At 60.1% G+C, this 19209-nt stretch overlaps 2 protein-coding genes across 24 annotated transcripts in view; both read left to right on the forward strand.

Annotated features, from left to right (window-relative positions):
- The window catches only part of EXD3 (exonuclease 3'-5' domain containing 3), a 300821-nt gene extending 290247 nt beyond the window's left edge, over positions 1–10574 (forward strand). For 22 of the 23 annotated variants that reach the window (XM_066980892.1, XM_066980909.1, XM_066980900.1 and 19 more), the window contains one exon: positions 5993–10574. In XM_066980892.1, the coding sequence (XP_066836993.1) occupies positions 5993–6306 (314 nt within the window). In that variant the 3' untranslated portion in view covers positions 6307–10574. The remainder of the gene's footprint in view (positions 1–5992) is intronic. The other variant, XR_010826103.1, reaches the window with a different exon arrangement.
- Positions 10575–17543: 6969 nt separating this feature from the next.
- On the forward strand, positions 17544–19209 carry NRARP (NOTCH regulated ankyrin repeat protein). Its single transcript, XM_048056945.2, has one exon. The coding sequence runs from the start codon at positions 17751–17753 to the stop codon at positions 18093–18095; it is 345 nt and encodes a 114-aa protein (XP_047912902.1). The 5' UTR covers positions 17544–17750; the 3' UTR covers positions 18096–19209.

Consider the following 19209-nt stretch of genomic DNA (forward strand, 5'->3'; position numbering starts at 1 on the left):
GGAGGAGCAGCCGTGAAGTGCCCCCGCAGTGGGGCAGGATGGCATGGGGTTGGTGGGGCTCCAAGCAGATGGGCTGGGGCGTCTGCTTTGTCCCTCCCACCCTGGAGCCATAACTCAGGGTTTCCTCCCCAGCCCTCAGCTCCAGCGGGGGCTGTGTGGGGTGTGCAGGCAGGCAGAGGAAGAGCTGCATGACTGCAGCGAGCAGGGAAGGAGCACAGCAGCTTCCAGCCGGGGCTGAGCCAGCACAGTGCCGCACCTGGATGTCAGTGGGCATGGACTGGCCAGATCCCTTTCCTCAGCCTGGTGCTCCGATGCACCGCAGGACACTTTGTGTCTAAAACCTTGAGGATGGATTTGCTTTTTTTATGCTCTGCTTCCCTGATCTGCAACATTTGGCTTTGCATCAGGCCAGTCTGACTGGCACGTGGGAAGGCATGCAGTCCCCGTGCTGTGCTGTCCCACAACGGCTCTCACACTCGTGGAGAATCCCATGCATCCCTGCTGCCTCGTCCATAGCACCAAAACTGGCGTGTGGGGGCGGCCAACACACCTTGCATGTGTCCAGCTGCTCTGCAGTTTTGGGCAGGGAAGGACACCAGTCTTTAAGGGCCTGCACCCATGGGCTGGGGGGCTTCCCAGCTCAGACCAAGCAACCAGGAGCTCATCCCCCACCGTGCAGTGGGGTGCTGGAGTCTTCCTCGCTTCTACCTACAGATGGGGCAGGGATGGGGCTGCAGAGCTGCCACACAGGGTTGGGAGCAGAGGCTGCGGTGGGGACATATGCTGGGGCCACGCAAAGCTTTGCTCCTGCCTGGCCACCAGCTTTGGAGTGCAGAACTGGTGGGGTTTGTTCCCATGGTGGCATGCAGAGATTACAGCAACTGAAGGTGCCCCTTGCCTTGAGCTCATCCTCCCGCCACCGCCCTGGGAACGTCTCAAGAACATGGCCAGGCCTCTGCAGCCCAGGTTGCACAATCCCAAGTCCTTTGTCCTTTGCTTATCTGACTTAGTGAGGAGGAAAAGATAACCAGGCATCTTCAGCGCCCTGCAATCGAGTGTGTTTCTCAGGCTCGTAACTCCTCTTATCAGGTTCAATCTCTTACCACGGCGAGGTTTCCCATGCACCTTTGTACTCCAAGAATGCTCCCAGGTCTGCTTTCAGACTTGTGCAAAGTCTTTACAGCGTGCGCTTTCTCCAAAACACCTAATCCTTAATTGCCTAATTATGGACGAGTCTCCCGTGTGTGTGCACGATGACAGCTGGGTGCGGCTGTGGGGCTGTGGGAAGGGTTCAGCTTGCACAAGCACTGCCGGAGCCCCAAGTCTCTTGGGCTGGGGCAGGAGGCTGTGGTGAGGGATCTGCCTGGGTGACACAAAAGGACCCAGGCTGGAAACAGGTCCTGGGGGCAGGATACGGTGTAGGAACAAGCAGCCAGGGGGGAGGGGGAGAGGGCATTACCCACTGGTGCTCTGGGCACACCAGCTTATGGGGGGGCATTACGCGTTGGTGCTCTGACACTCAAGCCCTGAGGGTTCCCAGGGCACCCACACAGGGGGACAGGTTGTTTGCAGCCAAACCAGGGCTACGTGGTCTGAGAAAGGGGAATGGGCACAGCTTCACACTGGGTTTGATCCTGCTCCATCCCAGCTTCCCAGGCCCTGCTGTGCCCCCGTCTTGCAGTGGGGGGAAGAGGGGGTGTCTCAGTGCAGACTAGGCTGCAGGGACTGCGGGGCACCAGTGCCACTGTCATGGTGGCCTTGGAATACAACCCCACAGCCCTGGGGGCCTCTCTGTTTGGGGGTGTGCACGTGCCCCACTTCGTGCCCCCATCCCTCCCAGTGGATTCAGAGTCCCTGGGCTGTGGGCAGGACCTCTCAGCAGGGCACGCAGCCCTTTTCTTGGGACTCTGGAACAAGACCACCCCACCTCCGCTGCAGCACCTGAGCCTGAGGCCACAGGGCCCCTGCATGCTGTTCCCAACCTGGGGCAAACCCCTGGCTCCGCATCCCCCTGGATGAAGCTGCCACTGGTTTTAGGGCACCAGCACCCACGCTGTGCCCCAAGGCACAAGACATGGCCTTGCAGTGGGTCTGACGGAGGGGGGATCTCTCACAGGCCGGTGGGCTCATGCCACCACCTCCATCCTGGGGCCCTGGAGCCCATGGCAGTGGCTGGGGCAGGAGACAGGGTTCCTGCAGGGGCGATGAGCAGGTCTCTGGGCTGCAGGGAGCTGGCTCCCACTGCTGAGGGCGGCCTTGCTCAGCCAGGTGGAACTGATGCAGAAATAAGCAGAACTGGGGTCCTGCAGCATCCTCGCTCCCCCAAGCACAGCCATGTTCTCTGGGAGGATTTCTCAGGTGAGGTGTTGTTGTGGGGAGGCTACAGCTGTGCTTTGTGTTACTGTTATTGGGTCATAAAGTCACAGAACCATAGAAAATCCCAAGTTGGAAGGAACCCACAAGGATCATCAAGTCCAACCCCTGGCTCCACACAGGACCACCCAAAAAAATCAGACAATGTGTCTGAATGTTGTCCAAATACTTCTTGAACTTTGTAAGGCTCAGTGCCGTGCCCATGCCCCTGGGCAGCCTGTACAGTGCCCAACCACCTCTGGGTGCAGAACCTCTCCCTAACACCCACCCTGACCCTCCCCTGTCCCAGCTCCATGCCGTCCCCTCGGGTCCTGTCGCTGTCCCCAGAGAGCAGAGCTCAGCGCCTGCCCCTTCCGCTCCTCTCGTGAGGGAGCTGCAGGCCGCCATGAGGCCTCCCCTCGGCCTGCTCTGCTCTGGCCTGAACAAACCGAGGGCCCTCAGCTGCTCCTCGCACACCTTCCCCTCCAGACCCTTCACCATCCCTGTAGCCCCCCTTGGAGGCTCTCTAAGAGGCTGGTGTCCTTCTTCTCTTGTGGCACCCCAAGCTGCACACAGTGCCCGAGGTGAAGCCGCAGCTGCACAGAGCAGAGCGAGACAAGCTCTGTCCCCCCGGCCGGCCATGCTGCGCCTCAGGGAGGGCACCAACTCCCATGCCTCAGCATGGCAGGCAGGCAGGAGCCAGAGCAAGCCTAATGGGGCAGAAGGCAGCTCGCGGGGAGGGCAGGCAGGGCTCTGCAGGATGGTGGGATGCCTGCTCAGTGCTGAGCAGGGCCCCCGGGGTTGGGGACGGGGACAGGGACGATGTTCCGTAGCACCGACACTTTGTGGGTGCTCAGCCCTGTCCCCAGGGTGTGGGAGCTGCACATCTCTGGCCCCTGAGCTACGCACAGAGCCCGCCTGGCTCTGTCATCCCTGGGTGAGCAGGGCAAGAGGGGGAGAGGTGAGCGAGAGGCAAAAGAGCTTTTTATTTTCAAGATGTTTTATAATGGGATTATTAGTTCCCAAGAGGTGTTTCTAATTGATTTGGTAAGGAATTGCTTTCATTTCTCCTCCACAGAGTTGCAGTGGGAATCTAGCCTTGGTGCAAACTGTCACAGATTTCATGAAACCGTAGATCCGACCCCCCCCCCCAGCATGTTGGAAGGACACATCCGTCCCCCTGGCCGCACGCACCCCCCACGTGCCATTTGCTCCATCTCTGACGGACTCAGCCCCTGCTTGGGGCTTGGGGTACAGTGTCGGGGTGAGCCGCAGTGTGGCCCCACTGGAGCCACATTGCAGGGGGAGAAAGAGCTCCTTCCTTCCAAAAATGTCCCTTTTTCCCAGGAAAACTTTTTTTTTTCCAAGGATCTGCCCTTTTCACATCATGTTTTTCCTGGTGGACGCTGCCTGGCCAGCACCCTGCGCCTGGTGCCCAGCGGCCCTTTCACTGCGGTGAGGGGAGCACAGGCATCTTCAAAAGCCCTGCAAAGAATTTGGTGGGAGGGGGAGAGGGGGTTTTACAAGCTCCCATTCAAAAATGGTTACTTTGAAGTGATGTAGCTTTTTCAACCCTTTGAAGCACTACAATTAGGAGGGGGCTGGTGCAGGCGTAAGGCAAAGCACTGGATGACTATCACGGCCTCTCTCTTTCCTTCTTTTTCCCTCTTTCCTGGGCTTTTAAGGGATGAACTTTTCCTCCCTGCCTGCCTCTTTCTCACAAGCCACCTACCAGGGGGGTGAGACTGGGGTGTCTGGGGAGCCGGAGGTCTAGCAGGGAAGGAGGGGTCTCTGATTTGCTTCGCCCGCTGGCAAGAGCCGGGGAGATGCTGCTGCAGGCAGCAGCAGGGTGGATGGATGGAGCATGCCCAAAGGGAGTGCAGATTGACAAGGGCATTGAGGCTGACTGTGCCCTCACGCTGGTGGGGCTGAGATGCTGCAAGTTGGGAGGGGACATCCATGGTGTGGGAAGGTTTTCATGCAGCATCAGTGCTGGCTGCCGTCACTATCACTGCGATTATGGTTGGATCCATCCCATTGGGGTCCTGGAGGCCAATACAGTTTTGGTTCTTAAGAACAGAACAGGCACCATGAATAGAACAGACAAAAAGAGTATATTTTTGTCTGCATGTTATGAACTGGGACTGAAGGAAAGCAAGTGCCTAGCCCACGGTTATCCAGGGCGACTGGTCCACCTGCTTGGGGCACATCCCATGGCTCGGCCTTCCCAGAGAGCCGGTCCCTGTGTGGCCCGGCTGAGGGCTCCCGTGCCATCAGGACACATGGGCTAGGGGGAGGCAGGGATGGGATGAGAACTGGGCTCCCTCCCCAGCCTCCCACTGGTGGACTCCGTCTTGGAGAAGCCCCCAGGAATGGGGATCCCCCCCCACACACACTGTCCTCACTCCAGGCAACTCGAGGATCTTAGAACAGCCAGATGTTTCACCAGATGTGAAAATTTGTAGAAAATGAGAAACTGGTTTTTTTTGGCTTTTTGTATCTTCAGGGAGAACTGTATAGGGTGGCTCTGATGGGACAGGGTGGCCATTAGAGGGTAGCCCTTTAGCCTTGCTTTCTCCCACCAAAATTCCTGGTGGGCTGGGATGCAGGGACAAGCCAGCCAGGACCACTGGTGCCCCCTCCAGCGTGGCTGGCCCCCAACAAAGTCATCTCTGATCCTCAAAAGGGGCAGGTTGGAAGCCCCAGAGATGCGGCTGGAGAGCTGCAAGATGCCTTTTGTTGTCTTAATTGATGCTGGGCAGGACGAATCCCCCCTGCCAAAATGAGTCATCCCAGAGCAGTGAGTGCAGCCCGCCCCGTGTCCCCGGCTGCCAGGCATCCTGATGGATGGGAGTCAGCTCAGCCCTCGCTTCCGCCGCCCGGATCCAGTGACCTGCCATGCCCCGGCTGCGGGGACGCGAGCGGTGAGAGCCTTCACCCAGCTGCCAAAAACGCTGTGGGTTTTGCGGCACTTTGGTTGCGATGGCAGCAATCCACCGGCTCGGCAGGAACACAGTCAGGGCATGCAGGGACAGCACATGGGACACGTCCCCACACAGTGCCCCGCGGTGACCCTGCCCAGGAGGGCCGGGGTGGTGCAGTGGAAGGGGATGTCACACGTACCCCAGTGCCCAATGCATCCAGGCAGAGCAGGAGAGCTTACGGGGGTCATGAGCAGCGCTGGCAGCTGTTAATGGTGTGTTTTTAACCATAACAGCAGTAAGGGCCTCTTTGCCATTTGCATGCCCAGCAATGCGGCTGCCTCATGGGGGGACAGCCCGTCTCAGAGAGCAGCATTGCCTGACATGCGTCAGGGAGGCAAAACCACTGCACCCTGTACAGCTACACAGTCATTGGTGCGGTTCCCCAGCCTGGAATAGCTCCCACACCAGGGCTGGTCCCCAGCAGCAGCAGGACATGGTGGAGGAGCTGCTGGGAACAGGAGGCTGCACTGGTGCCATGCTCAGGGCAGGCAGTCTGGTGCTGGTGATCACCTCCCGAATTCGTGGGGTTCTCTTCCCCAGGGTACAGCCCTGAGGGGGTAGCAGCTCCTCGGTGAGGGTTGTTCCCGTGTCTGAGCACAGACCTCTCTCGTCACACTGGCGGATGGTTGTTTATCTGCTGTCTCCTGTCTCTGCAGGTTGCTCCACACCGTGCGAGGAGAAGTCCAGCCGGACCTGCGATGCTGCCCAGCCCACTGAGACCGCACAGGGCGAGTGGCCAGAGGGAACAGATCCATGTGGGGCAGCTGTGGGGCTGGAGGAGGGCACGACCCTGCAGGTCGCTGCCATCCCCCCTGGGGTGCTGGACAAAGCTGAGCTCACTGACTTCTACTGCTGCACCCGCTGTGGGAAGGTGTTCTGGGAAGGGTCCCATTTTGGACGTGTTGTCTCACAGTTTAAGGATGTTCTTGTTATCACGGGGGATGAGCAGAGCATCTACAAGCTGAGCTGAGGGGGACATGGGGCACAGGACAGCTTGGCAGTGGAACAGGGACCATGGGGATGCACTCCCCAGATACCCTGAGCAGGTTTGCATGGAGTAGGCTTTGGTTTGGGGGGTGAGGCTGGAAGGTGGGCTCACATTTTGGGGTCCACGGTGGAGGGGGCTGTCATATTTGCAGTGACCAAGTGATGGTTTTGGTGGTTTGCAACATGGACTCCATGACAGCATTAAATCAGAAGCATCTGGGGAAGGGATGTTCTGCTTTATTTCTGCCTCCCTCCAGGCTGGGCATGGCAAGAGGGTGGCTGAGCTCTCCAAAATGCCACCTGGGTGCTGCTGACCCTGTGGCACCCATTGGTCCCCAACACCCTTACGCCAGTGAGGTGTGTCCCCATCCAGCTGAGCCCCATGCGGCTCTCCATGGGGAGGTCAATGGGGGGGGTCCAGGAGCCTGCTCTGTGCCTCCCTGCCAGGTGCTGGGAGCCAGGAGCAGCATCCCTGACAGCAGCGCATTGAGAAAGCTTCTCCGGTGCCCAGCACGCTCCCAGGCTGTGGGACTCATTCCGCATGGCTCTGCATGATGCCACCATCTGTCCCCAGCCTCCCTCTTGCCCTGGCCCCATCACCCGGGGCTCTCCAAGCTGTTCCACGGACACACTGGGTGGGCACAGGCTGGGGGTGCTGAGCAATGCTGGGCAGCCACCAAAAACCCCTGTGGGTACACCAAGATGCCCTCTGGCACCTGCATCACCCTGCACCCCAGCAGAGCAGGATGGCTCCGGAGGGAGCTCCTGTGGGTGCCAAGACACCTGGCCAGCTCTGTCAGCCCCGGGCAGCTCCATCAAGTAGCCCCGGTGCCCAGGGCTCTCTGTGACATGCACAGGAGAGGCAGTGCAGCCTGTGGTCCCTCCATCACCAGGAGCCGGGGCTGCCAGCGGGACCACCCGGTGTCCGAGGAGGCTGCAGGGGTCAGCGGAGGGGACAGGCTCCCAGGTCGCAGCAGCAGTGGGGTGAGGAGCCCTGACAGCTTGGTCCTGCAACTCTGGGTGCTGCTGGCTGGCGTCTCCCGGCCCATGGACAGGCTAAGTGCACTCCACCCAGTAACAGAGGAGCATTTGCAACATTCCTCCCCTAATCCCGGTTAACTACCAGGCACTGATGTTATTGCTAACAGGGCCCGAGGGGCTCTTGGTTTAAGTGTGACATTTACAGACCGGTGAAATGCCTGCCCAGGCAGCTTACTCTGAAATGTTGACTTGCTTTCCCTCTCTGAGTGCTCGTGGCCATGCGGTGGGGAGGGCTCCTTCTCCGCAGGGACATTTCACCCAGCGCTTCTTGATCCCCACCTGAGCCCTGTGGCAAAGGGGCCCAAGGCAGCTCCCTCTTGCCTCACGAAAAACACTTCTTCCACTTCATTCACCCCTCTTTCCATGAGCTCCTGCTGTGACATTAGCACAGGCGCCCATCATGCCTTCTTGGCAGTCCCTGCTGCACAGCTGGAGCCGGATGTGCCACCCCAGTGAGCTCCTGCCACCACAGCTCAGCATCGGCATCAGGGGCTTCCCCCGGCTGCTGACATTTCCATTCCCGTCCCCTTTGCATTGCCATGACGCAGCTGTTTTGCCCCAGTCCCAATCAGAAGACAGCAGAGGGGAGTGGGGCTGCCACGGTGCTGCCCACCAGGGCTCCCTGACCAAACCCATCCCGTTTTAGCAAAAGCTCCCCTCCCAGCCACCCCATCGCCTCCTTCCCTGACGCGTGCCGCTCTGCAGCTGCTGGTGGCTCCTCCTGTACCGCACCAGGCAGGCCGGCTGCTGGACGCCGGCACAAGCGACCCTCCCCACACGTGCATCGACGCCTCAAGCCATGCGGTGCATTGGGGATTATTTCTCCTATGGGATTAAGATGCCTTGTCCTCAGTCATCATCGTTTATCCATTGATTCTTTCCGTTTCCCCACTCAGTTGTCTACATATTTTGCATAACCTAAAGGAATTGTGTTTCATTTCCTGGTTTTCCAGCCCTGAGCTCTCTGTAGGTGGTAGTGCATTTTTCTTAATTCCCTCTTTATCTGGAATTGGAATTTCATCTTCCCTTTTACCCCAAGGTCATTTTTGCCTGTTTCTGATACAAGTTTGGGGCCAGGCAGTGGCAGCCATGAAGAAGCTGTTTTGTTAAACTGACATCTTTAATGGGCACTCCTGGCCTGGGGCACTGGCAACTGTTTGCAGGGCTTCTAGTGCTGGAAAATCAGTTAGTGGAGGGACCAAACATGCACTCATGGGTGATGATACAGTGAGCTGGAGATAAATAACATGTTTTTACATGGCCTGGGCCAGTCCCCATCATTGGGACACAATGAACTTGTCCTGGGCCTTCAGGACGAGCTCCAGTATTGAATACCCTGTCAGCACAGGGCTTTGTGCACTAGGAAATGATCATCTACCACATGTGGAAGGTCTGAGTGGTTTTGTTATTGTGCCAATGACACTACCGACACCCCCCCCAGCCATCGCCCCCCTCCCTGCAGATGACATTACCTAGGATAAGAGGTTTTCCTCCTGTATGTTGCTGGCAGATGGTTAAAAAATGCCTGTCCCCTGTTCCCAAAGACAGCATTCAAAGCAAGTGTGTTCACTCTGAGCAGCTGAGGGCCCTCCAACCTGAGTTGTCCCTGGTGCTGTGGCAGGACTGTGGCCTTGCCTGGGCAGGGAGACGCACAGACAGAGGTGCTCTCAGTGTGCCAGCTGCACTCCCAGCAGCATGGACCATCATCCATGTCCTCTCATCCTCCTTTGCCTCCAGCTCTGAAGCACTGGCTCTTGATCAGACCTTTCCCTCTCCATCCCTCTCCCACAGGCAGGAAGGAGACCTGGGAAAGATGCAAACAGGGTCACTGCTGAGGCACCCCCAGCACCCACCTGGGTCATCCCTGATCCATGTCCACCCCCTCGAGGATGTCCTGCTGCTCTCAGCCTTGGGCTGCTGTGCTGGCAGCTTCAGCCTGATGGAGCTGAACAGTTGAGCTGTTTTGGGGTTTCTCCATTTGTCCCTGGGGGTCCAGGAGTTCTATTTGATGCCCGGAAGTGGCGTAGCACTGATCATATCCTTATGCTCACCCGCTTCTGATGCCAGTACCCTTGATGCTCTGCAAAACAGTCATCAGCTCGGCAACATGAGCCACCTCCTCCATGAATGCTCCTAGCTCACGCCTTGCCATGTCCTTCTGCTCAACCAGACCCCGCAGCTCCTCTGGAGGTGTGGGGACTCTGTGGAGAGTCCTCAGAGCAGAGGGAGGACAAAGCTTGTGCTTCACCCACAAGCCAACCGCATCTCTGTGCAGACTCGCACGTGTCAGCGTCCTGCCACAGTTCAAGGAGGCTCTTGGGGTTTGCTCCACGAGGGCAGAAAGTGGGAACGGAATAGAGCAAGACTGTCCCCAGCCTCAGTGGTGAGCAACACATCTACCCCCTCGTGGGTGATTGTGTAATGACGTGAACCCCACCGGACCCAGGTAGGGGGAAATTTCTGAGTCATCCGAGCACCTGAGTCATCCCATCCCCAGACGGCAGTGAGGAGGCTGGAGCTGCAGCCCTGAGCCCTGAGCCTGACGAGTTATGTTTTCAGACAGACTGTGGGCATTTTGGTGCTTTGTTTACTGGGTTTTTCTGAGCTGTGGCTTCAAGCCTGTCTACCTGACCTTTGCACTGAAGACAGCTGGCTGGAGGGACAGCAGAGCAGCTGACCCTGTCCCTAGGCCTGGAGATGGCTCCTGGCCACACAGCTCTCTGGAAGGGGCCCCTCTGGTCCTTGGGGACCTCACAGGAGGCGCCCCTCTGGTCCCTGGGGACAGCAGGGTTGCCTCCTGGCCACCTCTAGGAGTTCATCACCCTGATGCCTCCCTGAATTTGGGGGCTTTGGCAGATCAGCCTCAGCTGCTGGCAGTCAGCTACCCTGGGTCAGGTTTACCACAGCAGGACCTGGTTTTGGCCAGGAGCAGCCCAGGGCAGTCTTTGCATGTGGGCATGGCACAAAATGACTCCCGTGGGTGTGCTCCAGCTCAGCGCTGCAGGGGATGCGAGGCAGTGGCTGAGACCCAGGTATACCCATGTGTGCTCAGCCACAGCACCTCTCCCTTCTGCTGCTTGAAGAGGAGGATGTGGAGATGCCATCTGTGCAGCGAGGTTATCTCCAGGCATAGACACAGTCAACATCAAACTCCAAGTCAGACCAGCCTTGAGCAGCATCCAGGAAGTAATAAATTGTCCGGTTTTCAATGGTGGATACACATCAAAGAGAATTAAACCAGCTTTTTAATCAGCCTGCAATATTGTTTCCCTATCTGGTTTCTTTTAAAATAAAAAAAAAAAAATCCCATTGTCTGTGCCATACTAATGTTTAACATTTATTAGGGCAGTAATGAGTCCTTCATGTTTTTATGGGGCTGTTTGATCATGTGTTTGAAGGGCAGCTCGGGCAGCTCCTGCAGGGATACAGGCTCTGGGTGGCCTGGACGTGCCAAGAGCTGCCCGATCCCCGGGACGCTGCACGTACACCCCAGTTCTGCCTCTGCACTGCACGTCGTGATCCTGGAGAAAGCTGTCATAAAGTGGTGCTGAGGAAGAATGTTTTTTTTTTTGTGCTGTCATAGAAGGGCCTAGGCTGGATGAGAACACTGGAAAAAATGCGGTTTCCTTGGTGGCATTTAGCAGCATCTCAGGATGTGTTCACCTGTTTCAGCATCTCCTGCTGAAACGCCCGAGTCCTTCTGCACCTGCTGGGAGTGGGAGTGCTGGCACCCCCCCCTCCCCCAGGGCCAGGAGCATTTTGGGGTGCAGGAGCAGCCACCGGATGGCCCATGGGTGCTGCCAGCCCTGATCCTGGGCTTTGCTGTTCAGTTCTGGGGTGGCTCCAGCTGCCATGACCCCACGGAGCCCTGGGAACTCACACGCTGCATCGGATATCAGCCCAGTTCCTCTCCTCGCCTTGTGTATTTCTTGCATATCCTTCGGAGTTTGATGGGGACAAGGTGTTTGGCACTCGGGCCAGTTTTAGTTTACAAGTGAATATATCAACATTGTTCCTCATCAGGCAGGAATGTGCTTCCCTCCCTTCTCCCCCACCTTATCCCCATCCCCTTCCGAGCAAACTTCCTTCCTTGTGTAATCTGGATCGGAAACCTTGCCGCATGTTTGACCAGCTCAGAGGAATCAGCTCCGCTTTCCCTGGTGTGATTTCGTGGCTTCATCCAGGGCCAGTCCATCCCAGCACACGGCAGGATGAGGGCAGGGGCTGAGCCACTCATCTTCGGGGCCGAGGCTCCCTCCAAGCGGGTGCTGCGGAGCCGGATGCTCTGACCGAGCTCCCAGTTGCTCGGCTGCCGTTTTCAAACAAACCAGCACATTTCTGGGCATGGACCCAGCCCTGGCGAGCCTGAGGTTGGCTGCAAGCTCAGGGCATTTTGCTGCCCTGTGCTGCTGAAATGGTGCTCCCACGGGCCGGGGTCAGCTCTGGCTGGGGGGCAGCAGAGGGGAGAAGTGTCGATGCCACGTGAGAGGGATATTTGCATCGGGAAGATGTCTGCTCCCTGGGAAATAGCCTGGGACCAGTCCTTTCTCATCAGCCTGCCGGTATGTGGGCATGACTTTCAGGCAGATGAACTTCCAGCCTCTAGCCAGGCATGTCTCACTCTGTGTCCTGCAGAGAGTTACAGCTGTGCCACCCCTGAGCCTGCCCTGACCCTAGAAATGTCCCCACAGAGCAGTCACTGGGTGCCCAGGCCAGGCTCAGCAGGCTGTACCACATCTCCTGACGGAATGGAGCGGTGGGAGCTGTGTGCTGACGGCCCCCGATCCTTGCATCCCCTGCAAAGGAGCAGGCACGCAGAGTGACGGCTGTCTCTGGAGACGCGGGCTCAAGCGCAGTTTGGTCCGAGCGTGCGCAGCTGCAGCAGGGACATCAGCCAAGGCGATGCCACGGGGTGGCCCGCGGGGCCAGCAGCTGGAGAGCCCTGTGTGCAGCCAAGGGCAGGAGCAGCAGCAGCTCTCCACCTCCGAGTGTGTCAAATTTGGTGGCTGTTTGCCTGAACAGCATTTTCCTGCTGTCAGATACGTGGAGGCTGTAGGCTTTAAGCAGGGTTTGGACATCGTAAGTGCTGCAGCATTCCCAGCAGGATAAGACCCAGCACTGAGGAAGGCTGATAAGGCAGGGATTGAAACCACTGCGTGGGCTGAAGGCCAAGCCAGAGTGGAACAGCCCAGTCTGCACAGCCCTTTACAAGTCACTGCAGACCCTGAGGGGCATCGGGGTCCTGCTGCATAGGGCCACCTTGCAGGGCTGCTCCCTGGGTGCGTCCCCCCAAAGACAATGAGCACACATGGGACTGTGACCATGCTGGAGATGTGCTCAGGTTTTAGAACCTTTTATCACAGGCTGGGCGGGAGGGACCATGTGGAGCATCCCAGCTGCCACCCACGGGAAGCGGCAGGTCCCCAGCACACATCCCTGCAGTGCCCCCCGTGGTGTGGGTGTCCCAGGGGGACCCGGGATGCGTGGATCCTTCCCTTGTCCCCAGGCTTCCCAGTCACCGAACTGCAGCAGCTGCAGGGGACCTGCACACTTGCCCTTTCCACACAAGCCAAAGTTTCCTTTGCAAACCTCAGCTTCTTCAAGATCTCCCTGCCTGCGGGACTGGCAGAGGGCTTGGCCCAGCCTGGGGCACTTTTTGGGTGTTGTTGAAGGCTCACAGTGTGTGATGTGCCCGTGTTACCCAGCTGGGAAGGGTGCGAGGCTGCTCCCAAAGCCATCGCCCCACACGCTCCTGCTGCGAGCAGAGGAGGCTTCGCAGCACTTCCCTGGGCAGTCCCTTCCCTGCAGCTCCCTCCCAGGTTTGGGAAGCAGCCTCCCGGGACAGGGCTCTCCTCCTCCCACCCGGGCTTCCGAAGATGCAGCTATGGGAGGGAGAATGTTCCCAAAACCACGCTGCAAACAAGCAGCCTCAGCGCCCGGCACAGGGCTCCCTTCCCTCCCCGTGTCCCCTCAGCCAGGCAGGGAGCGCTGGCAGAGCCCTGCATGGCACCGCTGTGGCTCCGGTGACCCACAATGGGGACACAGCACCAGCCTGGCCAGCCCTGGGCTGCGGCGGTTCCTGCACTGCCTTTGAGCTTCCTCCCAGCTCACAGCAAGCCGAGAGCGTGCGCAGGCTGATTTCTCTCTCGCGCGCGCCTTTTGCTGGGTCTCTGTGCTGGGAAGAAAAGCTCTGGTCTTTCCCACGCTCTCCGACACATTTTAATGAATTAAGTGGGGGCACGCCCCCTCGCCGCCTGCCCCGGATCCGTCCCCCTGGCTCTCCGACTCCCTTCAAGGAGGCCTCCGGGGGTGGCTGGACTCTCGCTGCCTGTCCGCCTCGCCCGAAGGACGGGCACTGCCTGCTTGGCGTTTTTGGAGAGGGCTCCAACGCGCCCAGCCCATGGTGCTGAGCCTGGCGTGGCGGCTCTGAGCCTGCAGTGCCACCGGGAAAGCAAATGGAGGGGAGGCAGCAGTCCCTGCCCATCTCGCCCCAGACTCTCCTAAGCAGGGGGAAATTCAGTCGTCACGTCTCACGCCTCTGCGTTTCTCTGCGTGACCGCTCGCTAAATGCGTTACAGCACCGGGCTCCTTCCCTCCTCCCCCAACCAGCAGCAGCGCCGGCGCTCTCTGCAGCTTCCCCCGTTCTCAGAAGGGAGCAGATAAATCACAGGGTGGGACTACTGGTTTTGCAAGGCACTGCTGAGTGCTGGGCGAAGAGGAATGTCTCTCGAGGCCTTCCAGCACACTCGCCGTGGCCCGTCTGGCCACCTGAAACCCAAAGCGGTGTCAGAAGGCTGGCCCGGCTCGCCGAGGGCCGCAGCAATGCACCCGGCTCGTCTCCGGTTACAAAACCGAAACACAAATTGGAGCTGAAATGCACGCTTTCAAAATTGCCTTTTTCTTTTTTTTTTTTTTTTTTTTTCTCTTTCCCTGGCCCCGTTCCCAGGCAGAGTCCTGCCCCCACCTGCCAGAGAGGGATATTTGCATGGCTGGGTCCCTGCCCAGGTTGTTATTTTTCTCACCAGTGTCACTGGCAAATGCAGAGCTGCCTGCGAGGACGTAGCTCTGGCCGAGCCCCAGACCGGGAGGTGTGAGCAATTCTCAGTCTCCCACGGCTCACTAAAGTGCCAGAGCACTGACACCTTGCAGGATTCGGCCCATAGCAGATGCTAAGCCAGTTTGCACCGAATCAGCTGCCCTGGGATATTTAGGAGCGGAAAGGACAGGGTGAGCTGGCGCCAGCAGAGACCCCACACCAGGCTTCCACTGCTCAGAGTGGGGAGGAGGGAGCCCCGTGGGGCTGGGGGACCACGGCCCTCGCGGTGGGGACAGACGGACCCCAGCTGCAGGCACCCCAGGGGACGGTGACCCTTGTTTAGTGACCCTGGTCCGGAACTGCGAGCCAAGTGTCCTGGGTGTCACAATCCTGCCATTGCAGCCGCGGCACCGTCCGGCTCAGGCAGAAGCAGCCGCACGAGCAGATGCTTTCCCTTTGCTGGGCTCCTGACTGGGGCGGCTTCCACGGCCGCGCAGCTCCAGCCCTCCCCGGGGCTCCCGCTGTGACCGCTCGCTTTGCCAGGCTCTGACGGGACCCCGGTGCGGCTCAGGGTGCGGGGCAGCCACAATTCCCCGTGAGCCGTGGTGGCTCCCGGCACGTCCCTCCACTCACCCCGGATAGAGGAGGCCAAGGATTGCCACTCGTGTCCCCCGCTGCCACACCACAGCCGGGGCGATGTGGGGCAGGGCCACTGCCTCCGTCCTCGGAGCGGGGGGGGGAGTGGGGAGTCTCCTCGCTGCTGTCACGGGACAGACCTGGCTTCTGCACCCACATGCAGACTCAAAAGCCCTGAGGCCACCACCGTGTCCTGTGCCGGGGGACGGGGGTGCCCACCAGGGCCATGCACGCAGCAGCGAGGTGTGCCTGCCGGTGCTGCGGGGGCTCCGCATCCCAGTGGTGTGGGAGATGTCCTGAGAAAGGCTGCAGGGACACAGGACACCAAAATGGGGGGGGGGGCGCTGCAGCCCAACTGTGGCAGCAGCTACCGTGCTGTCCCAGCACCACCACCCCTCCTGTGATCACGTCAGAACCCTCGCTTTTGTGTTGCACTTCCATACGGCTCTTTTATATAGGGTGATGCACCTCGATGCGCTCGTGTCCAAAAGATGTGACTGGGAGAGCTCTGGCTTGGGGAAATTAAACGGGGTGGGGTGGAGACAGGACTGAGGATGGGATGGTGACAGATATGAGACAGGGATTAGGATGGGCATGGAAATGGGGATTAAGATGGGAATGGGATGGGATAGGAACGGGATGGAAATGGGAGTGGGAGAGGGATTGGGTTGGGCTTGATGTGGGGGTGATACAGGGATTGGGAGAGGGATGGGATGGGAACAGGGATGGGATGAAGATGGGAATGAGGATGCGGTTGAGACGGAGATGGGGTAGGGATGGGGATGGGATGGTGACGGAGATGGGGGTGGGCACAGGCACGGAATGAGGTTTGAAATGGGGATAGGGTTGGGAAGAACTGGCTGCAAAGTATGGACCCAGAGGAGTGGTCCCTTATAGAAGCTGTCGGTCCCTTACATCGGAGTCAGGCAGGGCCGTGCTCACTTCAGCGCTGGCCTTGACTTCTGCTGCCAAGGCAAGAGCTGCTTTCACTGCCTGGGCGAGCCAGTGGCACCGCCGCTGCCTCGCAGCCCCCATCAGGCTGGGTCACCTGCCTCCACCAGACGAGCCAGACCCAGCAAGGGAATGAGCAGAGCACCAGCCCCAGGCCACCCAGCCCCAGGGAAAAGCCACGGGAAAACACCGGGGGGCAGCTCGTGCCCCGAGCTCAAGGTGCAACCCATCCAAGAGCTCTCACTTGATCTGGGCAGAATTTGGCAGCTGGCTGGTTTGTCCCTTTCCACCCCCAAAGCGACATGCCAGCAAGGCCAGGTGAGAGCCGGTGTGCTGGCGTCCGCTGGCCAGCTGCGGGGGCCCTTGGCACGGCGCGGGGCTGCCGTCGCCGCGTTTTATGGCACTCTCCTTCCTCTCCTCCCGCCCTTCCCGCCCTGCTCGAGCCGACCAAATGCCCCGCGGAGGCGGATGTGCTGTCCCAGGGGGCGCTGGGTCCCGGGGAAGGGTCTCTGCTTTGCACCAGCCTTTGCCATTTGTTCTCCCCCGGGCCAAATGGGCGCTGGGGGGGCTCCGTCCTTCCCAGCGCCGCGGTGCACGCCGGCGTTTCCCACCCTCGCTCCCCAGCGGTGCACGAGGCCGGGGGCAGCGGCCGGGAGACCTCGAGTGCCCCAGCACCGGCCCCGCCAGCCCGTTTTTGCTCCACGTGCTGATTTCGCACCCACGCTCCTGCCTACCCGCAGCGGCCGTACCGCGCAGCGCTCACCCCCGGGAGGCCCCACAGGCGCCGTGCAGCGGGTCCCGGCCCGGCCACGGCCCCCGGGGACCGAGCGAGTGGCACCGAGCCCCCCGGGGCCGGCGGGACCCAGCCGAGCCGCCCGGACCCCGCAGCTCGGGGCCCCGCACCGGTCCCGCTCCCGGCCCCCCGAGCCCTCGGGCAGCTCCCGCAGCCTCGGCACGGAGCCCGCAGGGGGCCGAGCGCAGCCGCCCGGCCCGCACCTCGGCCGCTGGTGCCCCCTGCCTGCGGCCAGCACCGCCGCGCCGCGCCGAGCCGAGCCGAGCCGGGGCAAAGCGAGGAGGGCCGGGGGGCGTGCCGAGCCTGGCCAAGCCGAGCGGCGCCGTGCGGGACCGAGCCGTGCTAGGGTATGCTGAACCGCGCCGTGCCGAGCCGGGCCGAGCCGAGCCGAGCCCGACAAAGCGGAATAAGCGAGGGGAAGCTCAGTGCCGTCGTGCCGGGCTGCTCCGGGCCGAGCCGAGCCGAGCCGAGCCGAGCCGAGCCGGCTGAAGCCCGGAGGCACGGGGCCGGCCCGGGCCGTGCCCGCCGCGGCACCGGGGGGGGGTCGGCTCGGGTCGGGTCGGGTCGGGTCCGGGCCGTTCCGGGCCGGGGGAGCCCCGGGCCAGCCCCTCCCCCCCCGCAGCTCGGCAGTGGGGGAGGGGCGCGCCCCGCCCCGCGAGCGGCCGCTCCAATGGGCGAGCGGGCGGCGCGCCCCGCCCCCGCCGGCCCGGCCGTGCCATTGTTATGCAAATAAAAGGGGGGGTAAAAGGCGCGGCGCGGGGCCGGCTCCGCTCCAGAGAGGCCCGGGCGCGGCGGCGGCGGCGGCGGCGCAGCGCGGAGCGGAGCAGCGCGGAGCGGCGGCGCGGACCCGCCGCAGCCCGGCCCCGCATGCCCGGCCGCGCGGGGTAGCGGCGGCCCGGCCCGGCCCGGCCCAGGCGGCGGCGGCGGCGCCGTCCATGCGGGGCGTGAGGCGAGCGGGGCCGGCGGCAGCATGAGCCAGAGCGAGGTGTCGCCGTGCGCGGCGCCGCCGAGCCAGCGCGTCTTCCAGGAGGCGGTGCGGCGCGGCAACACCAAGGAGCTGCAGTCGCTGCTGCAGAACATGACGAACTGCGAGTTCAACGTGAACTCCTTCGGGCCCGAGGGGCAGACGGCGCTGCACCAGTCCGTCATCGACGGCAACCTGGAGCTCGTCAAGCTGCTCGTCAAGTTCGGCGCCGACATCCGCCTGGCCAACCGCGACGGCTGGAGCGCGCTGCACATCGCCGCCTTCGGGGGCCACCAGGACATCGTCCTCTACCTGATCACCAAGGCCAAATACTCCGCCGGCGCCCGGTGATGCCGCGGGGCCGCCCCGCCGCCTTCCTGACATGTCAAAGCTGCTCGGACTCCGTGGTTTTTGTGGTTTGGTTGTTGCTGGTTTTTTTTTTGGTTTGTTTGGTTGGTTTTTTGTTTTTGTTTTTTTTTTGGCAAAGAAATTTGGGGCCCCGCAAAGATTTACTGAAAACAAACAAACACACCGCCATTTACCTGCTTCAAATTTTGTTTTTCTTCCAAGGGTTGTTTTCCTACTGTAATTTTTTTTTTCCATCTACCTCGGCTGCACTCACAGTATTCACGGTTTCAGTTTGACATCTGGTCAGATGCTTTAAAACGGTTGTTCCCCCCCATCCCTACCCCCACCCCTCCCTCCCCGGTAATATTTAATCCTTTCTCCCCTCTCCTCTAACCCCCGTGGTGGCCCGTCCCTCGATTTTGAAGTGTTCTGGCTCAGAACCGAATTCATTTCAACGCCTCCCCAGATGCACCCGCGTCCCCGGGCGGTGCTTTCCCCCCCGAGCCGGCTCCGACCACGCCGGGACTCGGCGCCGGCGCCCGGGCAGGTGGCTCCCGGCGGCCCCGCCCCGGAGGGGGCCGCGCATCTTCCCCCGGCAGGCTTCGCCCGGTGTCTTCCTACTGCTCGGTTTCATTTTTTTTATTTTTTTTTTTTGAGGCAACTCCATTGGAATATGACAGACATGGTTTTCTCGCCCTGCCTGATTGCTTTTTGTGCGTGTGCTGGGTTTTTTGTTTTGTGTTGTTTTTTGTTGTTTTTTTTTGTGGGTGTCCGAAGAAAGTCTGCATCCTCAGCCGATTCTTGAATCCATTTAGCACACGTGAGATCACAGGAAAAGACGTTGAATCCTTCCTTCTGGTTTTGTGTGTAAAGGGAGGATTAGTAAACCCTGAACTCTTCTTTTTATAAAAAAAAAAAAGTGAAATAAACTCTAGAGGCAGAGGATTTGCTTTTGCACAGAAAAGGGGCGCGAGCGCTCTCTGCTGCCTAGAGAGATGCCTGAAAACTACTGAGAAATAGTTTGGGAACTTTTTTCTTTTGGTGAAACTTGGATAACACTTCTCAATGCAGAATGATTCACTTGATGTATGTAGAGTCACCTGCCTTTTATACTATA

The sequence above is a fragment of the Anser cygnoides genome, chromosome 20 (genome assembly GCF_040182565.1).
Source record: "Anser cygnoides isolate HZ-2024a breed goose chromosome 20, Taihu_goose_T2T_genome, whole genome shotgun sequence".
NCBI lineage: Eukaryota > Metazoa > Chordata > Aves > Anseriformes > Anatidae > Anser > Anser cygnoides.

What these genes read in the sequence shown, in the direction of transcription:
- NRARP (XM_048056945.2), top strand. Translation starts at nt 17,751, where the DNA reads ATGAGCCAGAGCGAGGTGTCGCCGTGCGCGGCGCCGCCGAGCCAGCGC.